Here is an 18,295-nt window from a genome sequence, read left to right as displayed (position 1 = left end):
CAAAGGGTGCTTAGCTTTAGAGGACCCAGAGACTCCCTTAGATTTAGATTGCATTCGAGAAAGAGACTCAAGCCCACTAGAGGACGTTTTACCCCAGCCTGCAGCTTCCCTTCCCTCCTGGCTTTAAAAGCCTTATGGAGAAATAAAATAAACTCTGAGGTGAAGGAGGAAGAGGAGGAGGAGTGAGAAGCCCCCTCAGGGCTTACTCCGTTGCAGGTGAGAGAGGTTGTAAAGGTTTGCTCCCTCCAGGAAACCCTGGCTGAGGAGAGAGAGGAGGTGGGAGAATCCCCTCCCCCAAAGCTGCACGAGTCGCTGATCTAAAAGACTCCAAAATGGCCTCCATTCCCGCGCTCAGTGGGAATGGATCTCCCTCAGCTGATCTCGGTGCAGCTAACACTGAAGGAGCTTGGGCAGCCTTGCCTTTAACCATTTTTGTGGCCCCGGAGGATTCCTCCCCGCCCGGGAAGACACGCCGAGCACAGCCCCTCCCGAGAAAGACGCGCACGGGCCGAGCCACATGTGCGGCACGAAGATGAGTGCGGCAGCAGGCCTGAGAAAGCTAAAATTCAATTCTGTAAAAAATAATCACGGTACGCCCAAGCGCAGAGTCAGGGAGGGAAGAGAGCTGCAGCGCCGGTGACACTGACAGAAAATGAAAGAAAATCAAAACTTTTTTTTTTTTTTTAAAGACTTGCCCAGCAGTGGTCCACAGTCCTGATCCAGTGGGATGGAGTGAACCGGGCTCCCTGTGTCGCACCCAGCTGCTAGCTTGAAACAAGAGGCCCTTGACCCTGTAATGCAGCTGCCTCAACAACCAGCGGGGGATGGTCCCCTCAGGACCTTAAACCCCCCTGGGAGGCTCAGGACAGAAACTGCTCCTTCTTTTTTTAAATCAAAAGTAAAAAAGTTTTACAGACCGAAAACTCTCTAAAACTCACAGAACTCATTACTCTAGCTCCAATGAGCAATCAGCACAGACTGTAGGCCTTGCACCTCCACCATCTGCTGGAGACAGAGAAATACTGCCAGACTGTAGGTGGCACCATCCTATATAAGGCGGAGTTTTGTTTTGAAAACCTCTCTGTCTCCATCTGCTGGGGGGGGGGGGGGGCAAAACCCAGGAGTCTGGACTGATCCGGGTACGTACAGGGAAAGCTGTATTAACTCTGTTGAAGGGCTGCTCCACAGTTGCGCTGTAGCTGAATATGGGTAAGGCCCATCAGTGGAAGTGATGGAGGCAGACGTGGAGGGCAGTGGTGGGAAAAGGGTTGAGAGGTCAGACAGAAGATATGTAGAGGTGGTTAGAGGTCCCCATGGAAGGGCCTCTCCTGGGCTGCTTTGAGCTGGGTGTATCTGTGCAGACCCCCACCTCCCCGCATGGACTCCTCTGTACCGACCCCATGGAAGGGCCTCTCCATTGCTGCGCTGTAGCTCGGTGGGCCTGTTGGGGGCTCTGGCTCTAACACTTTGCATAACCGTCTTTCATACCCCAATTCTGCAACAACTCACACACATAGTCACAGGCTGGGTTAGATCAAAAGGAGTTAACAGATTTTAGGAGAACACAAAAGTGATGAATGAAGGTGCATACATTGCTATGTGCTATGCAAATGATTAATAACAAGGAATTCATAAGGGCATTAAGGCCTATCAGTGCAGGGATTACGTGAGGCCAAAGGTGCAGTGACCTTCAGGGCAAATGGTAGCAGATAGCTTAGTGGTCTTTGAAATGCTCGGCACCAGTTTGTTTTGGACAGACTGTGGGCCCTGGTTAAGGCCAGGCTGAGGACATGGCCTCGACAGCAGTAACACTGCCCCCCCTCTTCTCGTCCTACCCTCCAGCCCCAAAGGGACTATACACGTATGGCAGTGCAGAGCTCCGAGCAAGATCACAGCTGCATCAAACTTATAAACTTATTCAGAGTTACTCTCATTGCTGTGTGCCCGGGGGATATTGCATGTTAAACTCCTGCTTAGAGATAGAAGGATAAGTCATGCATGATGGCCACTGCTCTGCCTGGTATGGCTTTCAGCAGGAGCACCAGCAGTGTCTGCTCCGCCTTTACTGGCACGGTCATCTCCGGCCTCCCGAAATATAATTTCAAAGTAGCTAAGGGAGGTGGGGGGGGAAAGGGCAGCAGATAAACAAGGCAGTCTTGTGTGACAATACATAGTCACTTAATTCCTGTGGATTAAAGTTGATGCCTTAGAAACAAACAATCATTAGTTAAGCAGAGGCTGGAAAGGCCTGTGTGTACTGTAGAAATGTTAATACTCTGAGGAGATACAGAATTTGACCTCATCACAACACAACCCCATTTTCCAAGCATAAAAGATAGCCTACCAGGCACATGGCTTTCCCACTGTATCACACAAGAAAAATACAAGTTTGCTCCAGTACAGGATAGAGATGAGGGACATCTGTTCTCCCTGCACTCCCAGTGAGATCATGAAATGGATGAGAACGCTGCACTCCAGCAGGGAAGTGCCCGGCCTCAGCTGAAGCCAGGGAGAAAAGCCACAGCTGTTCCTACCTGGAGAGCATATCAGCAATGGCAGGAGCACCCTCTCTGAGCAGAGCGCCCGATCCCCCTCAGGCTCAGAGTCACACCACTGGCTCGAGTGCTCCCTCCTGACGGAGCGTCCTGAAAAGCGACTGAGCAGGGTGAAGACTAATAGAACACGGCTCATTTTCCACACCTCCAAAGGCTTTAGGAAGGTTCATTACAATTTAATTGGGAAAATAAAAAAATAAAAAAGGAATGTCTGTACAAAAGTGTCGCCAGCCGAGAGTCTCTCACAAGAGCCGATCAGGAAGCTGTCTCGCACCCTCACCAAACAGGGAAGGGGAGGCAGGCGTACCTCATGCCCGCAGCGGCACCAGCCTGAGCTGGAGAACACACGCGAGACTACAGCACAGCAAGCAAATAAGAGTTCCTCGTCCTAGGTAGCGCAGGACAGAGTCGCCCTCTCCCGTTCACGAGGCTAGGAGTAGCTGAGGGGTATCCTTCTCCATAGCCCCCCGCACAGGCAGTTCTTGATCCAGCGCTGCTCCCATTGTTTCACTGCTGTGGTCTTATTGGGAGATTTCAGCATGGTCACACAGCCGCATCTGCTTAAGAAACAAAAAAAAAAAAACCAAAACCACGGAGGAGGTGTGACGTACCCTTGCTGACCATTCCCCAAAGCACAAGGCTCCGAGGTATCCTTACCAAGGGGGACCATCCCCCAAAAGCAAGAGGGCTATGACGTATCCTCACTGCCCTCTCTCCTAAACACGAGGCTCTCACGTACCCTTGGCAAAACAAAGTCACTCTGCAAAGCTCAGGCACTATTAAAACACGCAGGACCACAGCAAAGAATCTGCTAAAGGCGTCCAGCGAGTGAGCTCTACCACCGCCCGCTGCTGTACTGCTACACAGTTTCAGCTTTGCACAAGAAAAAGGGCCCTAGTAAAATACTGCCCACGGAAAGGCAAAGGAGAAGAGGCTTCTCCTGAGCCCGAGCCAAAAGGGCTGGTACATTTCTCACATGCACGGAGGTGTGGGCATGGACGTCCGCCCTGCTTTCAGGCTAGAGCGAGAGAGGAGAGCTTTGCACCTGACACATACGAGGGGGGAGGGGGGGTGGTTAGACGCCTGCCCCCCTACCTTGTACAAGCTTTGCACTCCTCCGTGGGAAATGCTCCCAAATGCAGCCGCCTCAGGTGGTCGAGTTTTGGTTGTCCAGGTGCCCTGAATGAGAGAAGGAGGACACGGAGAAGGGAATCAAACAATTCTTGGCAGCAGGTCATGATGCCAGAAATAGCCCCCAGCCCTGGTTTTTAACTAAACTGGGAGGAAACCGCTGGGTCGGAGGGCTCACTAGCTCTGTGGGCCCTATCCCCGGGTACTCTCTTCCATTCCAGACTTATTTTATTGGCACTCCCCACCTGGCGATGGCATCAAACTGCGATCCCATGGTGTGGCTGGGCAGGCTGGGAGCCTTCCCGAACTGCAGACGCAGGGGCTGCTTGCTCTGTAACTTGCTGATAAGGCCGTTGCTGATGGGCAGCCAGTCCATGCTGGGAATGAGCAGCTGGCTGGGCAGGAGGCAGCACTCATCGATCAGGGTGTCGTCCGGCTCGCTCAGGTGGTTCTCATCGCGAGCTGAAAGACACAGGCGCAAGATCCACCCGTTAGTGCGCAGGGGCTGCGCTGCTGCTTTAAAATCGCTGAACTGATGAAGGGAGGGCGCTGCATCCTGGGGCATGTCCCCCCTTCCCCCCCCCCCCCTCTGCTGTGCAGAGACCCCTCCATCCGTACCCTGCACTTATCCTCATAGCCAGAAGGGGAGCAGCAGCACCACCATGTTTTTGGTTTCAGAGGTGCCACTCTCAGGGCTGGAATTGCTATCACGACCACCAAGAGGAGGTGAAAAATATATGACTGAGGTGTGGTGCTGAAGGCAGCTTAGTGAAAAGTAGGGGGGTGGTGGGAGGGGGCTCCCACCACTGTAAAACTTAGAAACATAGAATACAGCAGCAGATCGCAGACCCATCCAGCCTCTCCCCAATTAACTTCCTGGTGCAAGGCCACAGATCCCAGTTATCTCTGGTTTCCTCGCAACTAGGGACCCTTCCTAGGGTTTTTATGATTTCTGTTACTGTTTTTGCTTCCACCCACTCCACTGGAACACCAAACCACCAAAAGGATTCTCAGTGATGAAAGAGGGCCTCGAGGAGAGGGAGGAGTCTTACAGCACAGCCAGAGCTTGGTGAGCAGGCGGAAGAGCAGCGACAGGCTGTCCTGAGTGTCCGAGGTCGCCGTGTAGATGGGGAGGCAGCTGGGCTTCAGCAGGCCCCAGATGCGAATCACCACCATCAGCTCCCGCAGCATTCCCAGAGAGAATCCGTCCCGCAGGAAGCTATTCCCAGGGCGTACAGGGGACCCCTAACAATGCGGAGAAGGAAACAAAAGCAGTCGGAGAAGGGAAGGCACCGAGGGAATATGTCTCCTGCCAGAGCTTGGGCCTGTGCTCTTACCTGGTTGGGCAGGCTGGCCAGCAGGTAAAGCACAAAGTCCCCTACCCACTGGATGAGCTGCTGCAATGACTGCAGGGTGGTCATCTCCAGGACAAACTCCTCCGTCTTCAGGTTTATCATCACTTTGTCGATGTCTGAAACACACGAGTACAAGCAGGAGCCATTACCAGCCGGGCCTCTGCCCCATCACTCCAGCCAGAACAGCAGATTTTTAAGGCCTAGCAAGAGAAAAATGTGCTGATTTAACCGCCGCAATAGCTCGCTTATTGCGGCGGTTACTACCCCTGACTAATTAAGCTAGATATTTCACTTAGAGGCAGCTCCAACACTGCTCTCTACATTAATGGTGGGGGTGGAAGGGAAATAGAATCAAGGTTACTAAAAGCCAAGAGTAACAGATAAGTATGAGAGAGAAAAAAAAAAGAGTGCAAAGCTTGCTGGGCAGACTGGATGGGCCGTTTGGTCTTCTTCTGCCGTCATTTCTATGTTTCTATGATTTGCTTCAGAGCGATAAAAGGGTATGTTGAATTTAGAAGGCATACCAAGCCAGGCAGGCATGTCGCTCCCCTGTTTTTATTTTTATACGGCCAAAGCGTTTTAGTGCTCAACATTCCTTGGTGACGCAGCGGGAGGACTGGTGGACGCTGCCCCCCCCCGGCAGAGCTGCCATTCTGTTCAGACATTAGGAAGTGAGAAAGAAGCCCGATGCTACCTATGTCTGTAACCTTGGCACAGATCTCCGTCAGTCGGTCCCCGGGACTCTTGTCGGGCGTGTTCAGGAAGTGTGGGCGGAGCAGGGACTTCAGCGTGCAGCTGATGGCGATGAGGAAAAGCTTGGCGTGGTAGTCGTAGACTCGCGCAATGGTGCCGGAGGACAGCTTGCAGAGAGAGGCTTTCATGGCTACGATCCGGGTGGAAAGAACCTAGTTAGAAAAAAATCACATCATGCAGGAACTGAGCCAGAGAGAGTCTCAGCTTCATTGTTTATACCAAAACCAGAGCAGGCAAGAAATCCGGCCCAGATTCTGGGATGCCCTGATCAGAGTCCTCAGGTGCCCCCCCCCCCCCAACACATCCTCCAAATTTCATGTGCATAGGACAGAAACGTTTGGTGGAGGAGGGAACATGCACACATACACGGCAATCTCATAGGCCTTCTTTCCCGTCAGAAAGCAGATTAACAAAGCACAATGCAGACCCCAGGCAGGGCGTCCTGGGGCAGGAATGGAGCTGCAAACATAAAAATAAAACCAGCAACCTCAGCAATTACAGACAGAGCCATCATGAGAAGAGCAACATCTGCAAGATAACGAACTCCCAAAGCAACAGACACTCATCATTCACCAACAGGAAAGACATTCCTGGCAATGCTCCAGCCCGCCCACACCAGCTCCTAACACCAGTCACGGTGTTCATTTTGAAAATGGAGTAGGAGGGGGGTAGAACAGAGGGCAGCAAAGTTCATATCAAAAGCACACAGATACCTAGAGTATGAGTTGGCTTACACAAAGAACCTGCTATTAAAAAGTGTTACAGGAAGAAAGCTGAAAGGTTTAAGAACCACAGCAGCTCAGAGTCTGCACCCTTCCTGCTGCAGAGAGCCTCCCCCTGCGCTCAGGTCTGCGGGCTGCGACCCCCCCTCACCTGCTGCAAGGCTGCGTTCTGCCGCGTGTACTCCTCGTGCAGCTTCTCGACCAGGTTCTGCACCATGCTGGGCTGCACGTGCAGCAGGATATCCCACCAGTCGTAGCCTGTCACCATGCAGTACTCCAGCAGGAAGAGCAGGTGGCGCAGTGACGTGTTCATATCCAGCGTGTGCCCCATGGACGGGGAGATCCTCAGCAGGCTCAACTGTGCAGAACACAGAGAACGGGTCAGCGCTGCCAGGCAGGACATGCCTGGCAAAAAAATAACAAGTTACCGATGCAAACCTTGTACAGTAAGAAAACCTCCAAGAATGACCTTGAAGCCCGCCAGTGATCTTGCTTCCTCTTACCTTCCCATAGTTATCGATCCCTACCAGGGCGAGTGAGGTCCAGGATAGCTGCATGGCCTTAAAGTGAACAGAAGGGCCGGCCGTGCGCTGGCGCTTCACTGCCTGCTCATCCCCAGGTCGCTGGGAGGAGGAGCTGTAGAGCACCGCCATGGTCTGCAAAGAGAGGCGATGGACAATGTGGACGCTGCCGTCATGGAATGCCAAGGCTAATCCTGGGAGCAAAAAGAAACAGCATGTGAGAGCTTCACCACGCATGTGAGAGCTTCACCACGTATGTGAGCCTCCGTCCACAGGCAGAGAAACACTCACAGCAAAGTTCCCACTGAGGAGCCCACAAGCCAGGCAATTATAGTGCACTTTGCCCCCTGCCCCCCCTCCATCCCCCACTACCAGGCCAGGACCCAGCAGTTATGACAGGCAGAGGGGCCTCCAACCCCTCTATGCCCAGACAGGGAAAGGAAGGAGCTGCACCCAGTTCCACAACATACCAAAATGGTGAGCCAGTCTAACAACCCGGTGGCACAGCTAAGTACTTGCCATGTAGGAAGCCTAGTGCAGCCACCCTGAGCCTGGCAGTGCTACAACAGGCTGTTTTAGCAAACCCCGCAGGGGCGGTGGGATGGCTCTCCAAGGAACCTTCTGGCTGGTCCTTATGGGTCTCTCTTCTAAAATGAAAGACAAGTTCATGGGGAATAATCCCCGAAAGCAAGTTCTGATGCCCTTTCCTTTCACAACCAGTCAGTCGGAAGACAGCCAGACGTCTGGGAGCCAGTGGCCTTGTGATAACTGAAAAAACACAAGTAGACTCTGGGAGTGCCAGAGAAATAGAATAAAAGAAAAGGGAAACTGGTACTGCCTCCTCACCTAATCCAGGGCAGAACTTTGTGTCGTTGGCCACTTTCAGGTCTGTGTTGGTGAGGGAGACGGGCAGTTTTGGTAAAGCCACTGCGGACACTCGCCCCAGATCATTGGTCGCCGACAGGATGCGCCATTTCAGAATCATTGGCTGTTTGTCTCCAACTTCAATGAAAAAAAATGCATTAATTCCCTTAGCTATTCTCTTCCTCTACCATCTGCTTTCCCTGGGCTCTGCTTAGGGCTTATGCATGAAAGAACACTGTTTCCTCACCTGTGAGAAAGAGAATAGGAAAATTGGTTCTTACCTGCTAATTTTTGTTCCTGAAGTATCACAGATCAGTCCAGACAAGTGGATTTATACATCCCTACCAGCAGATGGAGACAGAGAACAAAACTTTGAGGGTCTGCTATATAACCGAGAGTGCCACCTGCAGTCCCTCAGTATTGACCTGTACCCAAGCCAAGATGTCTACCTTAAACCCCAATAAACCTTGGGTGAACAGATACTTAAATGTTGGAGCCCCCTGAAAACTACCCCCCCCCCTTAACCTAACACAAAAAACACATACCAAACTATGTACATTTCTCATTGCTCTGAATATAATCACATACCAGCTCAGTTTAATTTCTATCTTAATGTTTTATGATTATACTATTTAATTAATCTATGATTTTATCTCTCTTAACAGCTAATTTATTCTTTTACCCTATATAGTTTTTTAGCTGTTACTATTTATAATCATTGTATTTCTAATCTTTTTATCATGTGTGAACCGATGTGAAGGCTTGTCTGATGTGTCGGTATATAAAAACCAATAAACTAAACTAAACTCAGCAACATCCAGAAGCGAGGAAGTCTTTCGAAAGATGGGGATGGGTCTCTGGACTCATGCATGATACTTCAGGAACAAAAATTAGCAGGTAAGAACCAACTTTCTTTTCCTGCTTGTACCCCAGATCAGTCCAGACAAATAGGATGTACCCAAGCCCCTCTATTCTGGGCGGGAGCTCAAAAAACCTGCATGCAACACGCTTTTTCCAAAGGTCACCTCTTCTGGCACCCGCACATTCAAGCGGTAATGACTGGTAAAAGTGTGAAGAGAAGACCACGTCGCCGCACAACAAATCTCCTGCAGAGAAAGCAGTTGACACCCCGCCCACGAGATTGCCTGGAGCCTAATGGACTGCACTCTCAACCCCCTGGGCAAGACCAGCTTACATCTGTAAAGGCCGAAGCTGTCGTCTCTTTTAACCATCGTACAATAGCGCTCTTGGAAGCCTTATTTCCCTTCTTTGCTCCAGTGGACAGGACAAATAGATTATCAGATCTCCAAAAGGCATTTGTCACCTTAAGATACCACAAAACAATTCATTGCACATCCAATAAGTGAAGCTCCCTCACCAAAGGAGCATCTGCAGACAAATTTGGAAAGGCCGGTAGCTCGATAAGCTGGTTAAGGTGAAAGGAGGAAACCACTTTAGGCAAAAAAGGAAGGAACCATACATAAAGAAATCCCCTCCTTCGAAAAACGCAGGAAAGGATCCCTATACAACAAAGCTTGCAACTCAGAAATCCTTCTAGCTGAACAGATAGCCACTAGGAAAACAGCCTTCAGAGTTAAGACCTTTAAAGAAGCCCTCCTAATCGGTTCAAAGGGAAGCCACACAGCACTGTAAGAACCAAATTCAAATTCCATGCTGGGCAAATCTTCCGAACTGGAGGACACAGATGTTTTGCCCCCTTGAAGAAACAAACCACATCTGGATGAGACAGCAACAGTCTTCCCTGAATCCTACCTCAAAGGGACCATAAGGCTGCCACCTGAACCCGAAGGGAATTATAGGCCAAACCCTTAGCCAAGCAGTTTGCAAAAAGGTCAGGATCTATGGAATGTCCACCTTCAAAGGCTGAACCTTGTTCTGCAAACACCAGGATTCAAAACACTTTCCACACTCTGACATAAGCCAATGATGTGGAAGGTCTCCTTTGCTGAAGCAAAGTCACAATCACAGGCTCCGAATAACCCTTCAAGCGGAGATGTTGCCTCTCCAAAGCCAAGCTGCTAGACAAAAGCGATCCTCCCGGTCTGAAAATACGAGTCCCTGCCGCAACAACCCTGACAGATGGGTCACGCGAACTGGACTGTCCACTGTTAGATGAAGGTGGTCCGCAAACCGCAGCCGGCGCGGCCATTCGGGTGCCACCAGAATCACTCTGCCCAGATAAAGCTTGATGCGCTGCAGCACTCAACCTACCGTGAAAACACATATGGCAACAGATGTGTCAGCCTCGGATGAACAAGAGTGTCGATGCCCTCCAATCCAACCTCCCTTCTACAACTGAAAAACCGATCAATCTTCGCACTTTCTAGAGTTACCATGAGGTCTACCGCTGGTCTGCTCCACCGACAACTCCCACTGCCCCAGATCCAGATGTTGTCTGCTGATGAAGTCTGCCTGCACATTGTCCACTTCAGCCACATGGGGAGCAGCTATCCTTACTAGATGTTTCTCTGCCCAAATAAACATTTCTTGCGCCTCTAGCGCTATTAAGCAACTCTTCGTTCCGCCCTGACCGTTGATGTGTGCCACTGTCATTGCATTGTCAGAGAACACTCGCACTGATTTGTCTTGAATGAGCATGAGAAATGCCAGTAAGGCTTTGCGCAGTGCCCTGGATGCCAGCCGACTGATGGACCAGATCGCCTCCTCTGACAGCCACTGAACCTGGGCCAATTTCCTTTGACTGCCTCACAACCAGGCAGGCTGGCATCCGTGGTCACCACCACCCAGTCGGGCACTTCCAGGTCCATTCCTTTCTTCAGATTGTGCCGAGACAGCCACCACGAGAGACTGAACCTGGCCTCCTCTGGCAACGGAAGCTGAAATTCCTCTGAAAGCGGATTTCAATGCGACAACAGAGCCCTCTGCAGAGGACGCATGAGAGCTAAAGACCATGGAACTAAATCCAGCATAGAAGCCATGGAACCCGCAAATAATCCCAGACCCTGGGAACAGACAGCCGCAGCAGCCAAAGAACTTGACTCTGCAATTTGACTACCCTCTCTGTAGTCAGGAACACCTTCCCTATCCGGGCCTTGAAGTGAGCCCCCAGATATTCCAAACGACTAGGACGGCTTCAAATGACTCTTTGCCAGATTCGTCACTCGGCCCAACGAATTCAGGAGTTGCAGGACCTGCTGGACCGAGCAACACTCCACTTTCGACTTCACCCGTACTAGCCAATCTTCCAGGTACAGTGCACCAGGATACCCCCCTTCCCTAAGCGCCACCACCATCATCACCATCTTTGTGAATGAGCACAGCGCCGTCGCCAAATCAAAGAGAAGGGCCCAAAACTGGAAATGTTCCCCCAGGACCATGAAACTCAGGAACCTCTGGTGTTTGGCCCGAATGGGAATATTGAGATAGGCTGCCATCAAGTCCAACAACTCCCCTTTGCGCACTGCCCCTTTCAGCATGCCCAATATCTCCATCCGAAACCAGGGCACCCGAAGGGAAGCATTGTCCTTCTGCAGATTGAGAATGGGATGAAACGTCCCCTCCTTTTTGGGCACCTCGAAGTACACAGAGTATTGACCTTGCCCCCTCTCCAAAGGGGGCATTGGGACATTGGTGCACAGGAGCTGTAGCCATTGCAACATATCCCACACCACCTCTCGCTTGCCCCGGAAGACACAGCGGGAGATTACAATGGCATCCCTGAGCGGATGAGAAAATTCTAAGGCGTAGCCATCTCTTACCATCTCCAGGACCCACTGGTCTGATGTGATCTTGGTCCACTCCTCATAAAAGGGGGACAGCCTCCTTCCAATAGCCTCTGGAGAGGAGTGGACCAGCCTGCCTTCATTAACCAATCTTACTTCCACCTCCCCCTTAGGAGCCACCTTCCCTCGGAGGTCTGGGTTGGGCTCAAAAGGACTGCTGTCTACCTGAACTCTGTTTTTGCGCCACCGACCCAGGGCTCCTGCCAGTGCAAAATCTCCTCGCCGCTCGGAATCCAGCTCGTGGAGGAAAAGACTTCTTGGGGGTTCTCCTGTCCTCAGGCAACTTATTACCCTTCGACTCCCCAACTGCTCCATAAGCTGCTCCAAATTATCTCAAAATAGCAGCTTGCTCTTGAAGGGGAGGTTAGACAGCTGGGCTTTAGACCACACATCTGCCGACTAATTTCATAGCCATCTGACATGTCTTCTTCCACCATAGACCTCTTGAGACCCAAGGACCGCAGGATCCCTCTGGACTCTGCATGCCTAGGCTTCTTAGCCACCTGGGACTTCCTGGGTAAAGGCCTCTTGGTCCCTGCTCCCTTCTTAGCCAAATAGGCCTTATGGAGCAGGACAAAATCCATTGAATAAACTTCCTTATCCAAAGAAGAAGGGTCTGTGTCTGCATCCCCCTACACCTGTTCCCTTCCCCTGCCACCAGCAGGGTCTTGCTCCGCAGGAAACAGCATGGGAGGGGAATCCCGAGGCTCTGGAACAGCAGCCTGGCTCCCAGTACATGTAAACAAAATGGCCGCCGGCTCCTTCGACCCCCCCCCCCTCCCGAGGCCCCCAGAGCCGGGCCAGCCAACCTTGTGCTCCTGCTGCCACCCCCGCCCCCCCCCCCCCCCGAAGATCCCAGCCCCTCTGGAGACGCATTCCTGGCAAAACACAGTTGATCGAGGAGCGCCTGTCGTGAACCAGTTGTGACAAACTCTGCCGCGCTGCACGGGAGGCGGTATGCCGGCGCACTCTTGCCTAAAAATAGATCCTGCCGACGCAAAGAGAAAAACGGCGCTGTCACAGCTCCCGGACCCGATGGAGGAAAGAATTCTCCCCCCGCCCCCTTACATGCCTCGCGGCAGAGAAACTAATGCAGCCGCTCAGACTGCCTCAGCCCTGCTCTTGCTGCTGCTCCTCCTGCTACTTCCTGGGGTTTTTTGGGGGTTTTTTTAAATTCCAGACTGCAGGATTTCACCTCTACCATCTGCTGGAGACAAAGAAATACTGAGGGGACTGCAGGTGGCACTCTCTGTTATGTAGCAGCGTCTCCAAGGTTTTGTTGACTGCCTCCATCTGCTGGAGGCATAAACCCACTTGTCTGGACTGATCTGGGGTACGAACAGGAACTTTTTATAACTCCTAGAAAAATCTACTTCAGAAACCTGAACATACACATCATGAAAGAAAAAAAAAAAAAGAGTCTAACTAGGGTCAGCACACAAAACGGAAACAGTGTAACGGTGGAAGCAGTGAAATCTGAACAGAGCTTTGTGCAAGCTAAGCAGGTCTTTTACACACATTTTCAGCATTTTTTTTTTAATCCTGATGTATTAGTACACCATTAGCTTACTGCATAAGGAGTTAACTTTATAAAGCATCAGTAAAGAAAACGTGCGCTGCAATTCAGTGTACTTTTTTTTTTTTACTTGCATCTTATTACATTGATGCCAGAGTGAGATGCCAAGCAGAAGAAAGGGATGTTTGAATTTGATTGGGTCTCTAAGAGATAGCAGGGTGCTAGGTGCGCAATCTCTGCTGGAATAAGAGAAAATGGGATCTTGGACTGCTTCCCAGAGATGGGGGTGGCAGCAAAAAAAAAAAAAAAATATATATATATATATTCTAGCTATAAATCATGTTAATTAAAGACCCATGAGTCTGCTCTACCCCATCCCCCAGCAAAGAACATTTTGCAAGAGTCTCTCTGAACACCATACAGCAGCAGCAGTGTCTGTAGGCCAAGATTAAGGCAGATGGGGGCAGTCTAAGCCGAAACTCCACCACCTCTGCTAAGCCACTGAATCCTCAAGGACACCCTTCCCCAATCATCCCTACATGTAGCCTTCCTTCCTGAGGCCTCTAGCTTGGCTTAGTCTGCTAGTCTGTGCTGCAGCACATTTATCTGACTCTGCTTTGTACAGTGAAGTGGATATTAAATGAGGCAGCACATGTGATATAATTAAGAAACAATGCATGCATTCTGTGGAAAAAAAAAGCTAGCCCCTGTATTTTATGGCTTATTAAATATATCTTAGGATTAAACCCAATGAGTCTGCAGCCTACACAGCCCCATTAGGATTTTTATTTTTAGCAGAAGTGGCTTTTACCCAGAGTGCCACACTTCACTGAAGAGAAGGGACGTGCGCAGACCATGCCCCATCCCGGAGATACACAAGAAACATAATCAAGAGATTATTAGCTCTGCTCACACGAGTGCCCTCTTGCCCCACTCTGGATTAATAACCACAAAAAAGCCAAAACCACCACTGCTCTCACAGTGACATCTGGCGTGCATCCAAAAACCCATGAGAGAGACATCTGCATCCTGAGCACTCGGGAGACGATGGAGAAAAATGGAGCTATTTCAGGAGGATGCACACATCAGACCCTGGAAGGAAGTGAAGCCAGGAAGAGAAAAGTCATGCCCTCCAGCCCTTGAAGAAAACTGGAGAGCAATGAGGAGACAAACTTAAGAGCGAGTGTAACAGCTGGACATGGTGCTTTAGAAACAAGAGCACAATGGGAAGGATGGTAAGAATCACAGGGCAGCTGGCGCTTACCCATAGGCGACAGTTGCTGAAAAATGTTGTTGACTGGGAGCCCTTCCTTCCTCAGGGACCAGCACTCCACAATGCTGCTCATCTGGCTGGAGGCACACAACAGCACCTTAAAAAAAAACAGACAGAGCACAGATGAGCAAGAAGCAGAAGCAGAGGGCTCCTGGTATGCCCCATTTCCTGCAGAGAGCTCACCTGCTCAGACATGTCCCTAGCCAGGAACTTTAGGTGCGTGACGGCAGAGTACTTGTCTTTGCGCGCAGGGTCTGTTGTACAACGCATGAAGAGTGAGGGCAGAATCTCAGTGTCAATTTTGCACTTCTCACTCACCACGCTGACACATACTTTGTAGAACTGGACAGGGGAGGTGCTGCTGCCATCTGACGTGGCCACCACAATGTTACCCCCACCAGTGAAGGCAATGTCTGCCAGTGCAACCCTGCAGCGCAGGCGGCACAGGCTCTCGGTGGATGTCAGCACCTGTCCATTAGGTTTCAGTAAAGAGACTGTCACTAGGCCACTGATGGTGACTGCAATCCATCCTTCCATGGGCTTCCCGCCAAACAGAGTGAGAGAGGGAGAGAACTTAACCCGGGAAAACTTCTCTCCAAAGTTAGATGCACCGGACTGGAGAGGAAATAAAAGACAAGTGTCAGAATAAATGGAATTTTGTATAAACATTAAACCCCACCAGAGTTGCTAGTCACTTGACAGCTCTGCTCAAGTTGTAAAAAAGAAAAATCTCATTTTTGTTTGAACATGAGTTTAAGATTGAGTAGATAACGATTCCTTTTATTTTCTAAAAACCAATTTCTGAATAAAATTGGGCATTCTTAAAATAAGCCTAAGTCCTTCAAAGGCTGCACATACTAACAGAGCCACTGGTGGGATGCTGCTCCAGAGTCTAACCCAGACTTTTACTGAACTTAAAACACCCCTGGAATACCACAAACCTTTTCCACGTGGAGGGCCAGCTTTACTCCATTGTGTAACCAGGAGAGGGCCACGATAGGATCTCCCTCCACCAAACTTCCTACAGTGTGCTCCCAGCTGTTGGCTAAGTGGTCGGTCATCCCCCAGCATTTGATGCATCCATCGGCATCAGCAGACAGGAGCCTGGAACCTAACAGAAGAAAACAATTAAAGCAGGCACTGCTCCTTCCAGTGCTGCTCTAGAAATACCAATCATAAAAACAAAGCTTCCTGCCAGCTTCTCATCCTCCCTGAGGCAGCCCAGAAAGGGCCAGCAGCTTTTATGATTCCTTCATTCTTAAAACCTTAAGCATCAAAACATTTCAGGGTAAGAGTTACAAAACTATACAAGCATCTTTCCTAGCTCCCGTGTGCAGGAAGTGGGATAATGGAACATTATCTTTAGTAAGGAACCAAAATCATTTAACAAAACAAAAACAAACAAACAAAAAAAAAAAAGAGATACATAACAGGACCCTATAATGAGAACAAAATTTAGAATTTCAGTGTTTTGTTTCCTCGCTTGTACTTAGGGCAGGAAGTGAAACTTTTTAAATGGTGAGACTGGGTCTTAGGATTCTATTCACAACAAACCAGACAGTCACAGTAAGTTCCACTCGGTCCTTACGGCAAGCACCTAAACAGCCATCTGTACTCAGCCCTCAGTTGCAGGTCAACAGCCACAGGCACACAGTCATAGAATAGGGAACTCTACCTGATTGGTCCCATTCCAAGCAAGTGATGACCTCGCTGTGCCCAGAATTAATGGAGTATCCATCCCATGGGTGCTCGGTGTCCAGGATATGGATCATGTGGGTAAGAGCTAGAAAACAATGAAGAAATGGGACAAAAAGCCAATGATTGAGTCCTACAATATATGGACTTCCCGGGGGCTATTAGGGGACATGTCACACATAGAGAGATTACAGCACACCGCACAAAACCCAGATCACCCTGACACATACCTTTTTCCTCCTCATTTTTGAGATCTGTGGTAAATGCTATCAAGTTACGGCAGGACCAAGCACAAACCAGAGGGATTGAAGGACAATGGTCACTCTTAGGTACTTTGTCCCACTCACAGACATAGGCTACATCCATTCTGCAGCTGGAGCCCACTGCGTGGCTAAGAACCAAAGACAGAAACACCGACTCAAAAAAGTTCTGCAAAGTCTGTATTCCCTGGCAGCAGGTTTATCTTTGTCTTTTTTTTTTACTGCTACTTTAGAAAGGCCAGTCAAAGGCGCTCTAGGGAATCAGGCATGTCAATCCCTGTCCAGGGATGTCAGAATACTAAAGCGGGAATATTTTTCCGTAAACTAAGCTGGGGAGCTAGGAACGGTCTTGCTGCTATTTGTCCCGGAGCAGGAAAGCACGATCATTACCATCAGCGATCCCGAGATGTAACGGGCTCTGGTGATAAGGGACCTGCTCTTTAACAGGAAGGATTAGAGAGTTTTTCTTCATCTACCCATGCGTGCTCCCCCGGCGACCCCCCTCCGATTCTCTCATCGCCAGTTTCCCCGGGCTTCTTCCCTCATACTCCGTCTCGCACCCTCTGACCTCCCATCTCTCAGCCCGTGGCTTCCTCCTCTCACCCTACCTACCTCCCCTCTCTCTCGCCCTCAGATCCAGAAGGGCCTCCCCTGGCGTCACTTCCACCCGACAATCCTCTCCCACCGCTTTGCATTCTGAAAGTCGCAGCATACTTATGTCGTCACTGATACATTTGCATAGATTATTCCAGGATGCCATGCGCCTCAGTGCTGAAAAAAGTAAGAGAAATTAAAACAAATTACTTTTCTAAAGTGAAGGACGCTATGCCATACTCATGGCATCGTTATCATTGTGTATTTTCTCGTGTGTAATTTGAAACATCCCAACATGGTAATCGCCACAAGATAAAAGCACTGACGATTCTAGGGATATAAATACAGAATCGCTGCCCTGTAAAGTCGTGCTCGCTTCGGCAGCACATATACTAAAATTGGAACGATACAGAGAAGATTAGCATGGCCCCTGCGCAAGGATGACACGCAAATTCGTGAAGCGTTCCATATTTTTAGTACTCAGGATTAGCAAGGATGACAGGAAAACTAATGAATTATTCAGAATTAGCAACCATGACGCGCGAATTCGAGAACTGTTACATGTTTTTATAGTTCAGGATTAGAAAGGATAACATGAAAATTCATGAATTATTCAGGATTAGTAAAAATGGCATGCAAATTCAAGCTGTTCCACAGTTTTATTATTCAGGATTAGCGTGGTCCCTGCTTAAATTCGTGAAGCAGCCCGTTATCACCCGCATCGGAAACATGTTCAGCACAAAGAGATCATAATCAGGTGTCTCTTCTAATGTGGTGTATATTTAGGATCCCTCATTTTCAATTTAAACCAATTTTCACCCATAAATGTCTGAAATTTTCAAAGGTGACAATCATTTTATACCGATTTTTGCCCTAATTTTAGGCCTATTAAAGAGAAGGCCTTTGATATGATCTTTTCTTTTTGAGGTTTTGGGGCAAGCTGACATCCCAGATATATTTATTCACTGGGTTTGGGCAAGTCATACCAGACCCAGGGCGTGAATTATTGGAAAAAGTTCTCTTACCCCGTTTTTTCATGTAGCCCGTGGTACTCGGCAAGGGTGTCCTCTTCCTCCCCATTTTTTGATCTGGCGATAGAGCCTTTGGCCATAGCTATCAGGCAGAATCCAAATAGGAGAGGGTTTAAGGTATGGGGGAGGGACCAGAGGATTTCACTATATGCAGATGACGTTCTTGTGTATGTGACCGACCAAACGTACATGACTTGATATTTTGACCAAAAATGGTACTCTCTCAGGCCATAAGGTCAATTTTGACAAGCCTGACCTGTT

The 18,295-nt window shown here is 49.6% G+C and overlaps 1 protein-coding gene and 1 non-coding gene across 2 annotated transcripts; one reads left to right on the top strand and one right to left on the bottom strand.

Moving 5' to 3' along the window:
- Positions 1-2,715: 2,715 nt before the first annotated feature.
- MED16 (mediator complex subunit 16) lies at positions 2,716-17,091 on the bottom strand. The gene is made up of 15 exons (XM_029613469.1): positions 17,022-17,091; positions 16,380-16,540; positions 16,130-16,237; positions 15,396-15,565; positions 14,638-15,069; positions 14,446-14,551; positions 7,884-8,039; positions 7,020-7,231; positions 6,668-6,874; positions 5,736-5,946; positions 5,024-5,157; positions 4,739-4,931; positions 3,932-4,148; positions 3,651-3,734; positions 2,716-3,112 (listed from the first exon to the last, which is right to left on the bottom strand). The coding sequence occupies exons 2-15, from the start codon at positions 16,513-16,515 to the stop codon at positions 2,986-2,988; spliced, it is 2,493 nt and encodes an 830-aa protein (XP_029469329.1). The 5' UTR covers positions 16,516-16,540; positions 17,022-17,091; the 3' UTR covers positions 2,716-2,985.
- Positions 17,092-17,371: 280 nt separating this feature from the next.
- LOC115098409 lies at positions 17,372-17,478 on the top strand. Its single transcript, XR_003858499.1, has one exon. It is a non-coding gene; the product is annotated as a U6 spliceosomal RNA (small nuclear RNA).
- The last annotated feature ends 817 nt before the right edge of the window (positions 17,479-18,295 follow it).

Source organism: Rhinatrema bivittatum, chromosome 8, assembly GCF_901001135.1.
Source record: "Rhinatrema bivittatum chromosome 8, aRhiBiv1.1, whole genome shotgun sequence".
Taxonomy (NCBI): domain Eukaryota; kingdom Metazoa; phylum Chordata; class Amphibia; order Gymnophiona; family Rhinatrematidae; genus Rhinatrema; species Rhinatrema bivittatum.
This window is presented reverse-complemented; position numbering and strand designations above follow the sequence as displayed.

Coding starts and splice junctions, on each gene's coding strand:
- MED16 (XM_029613469.1), bottom strand. CDS start 16,515: ATGGATGTAGCCTATGTCTGTGAGTGGGACAAAGTACCTAAGAGTGAC. Junction 16,238..16,379: donor CAAAAATGAGGAGGAAAAAG/GTATGTGTCAGG, acceptor ATTGTTTTCTAG/CTCTTACCCACATGATCCAT. Junction 14,552..14,637: donor CTAGGGACATGTCTGAGCAG/GTGAGCTCTCTG, acceptor TTTTTTTTTAAG/GTGCTGTTGTGTGCCTCCAG.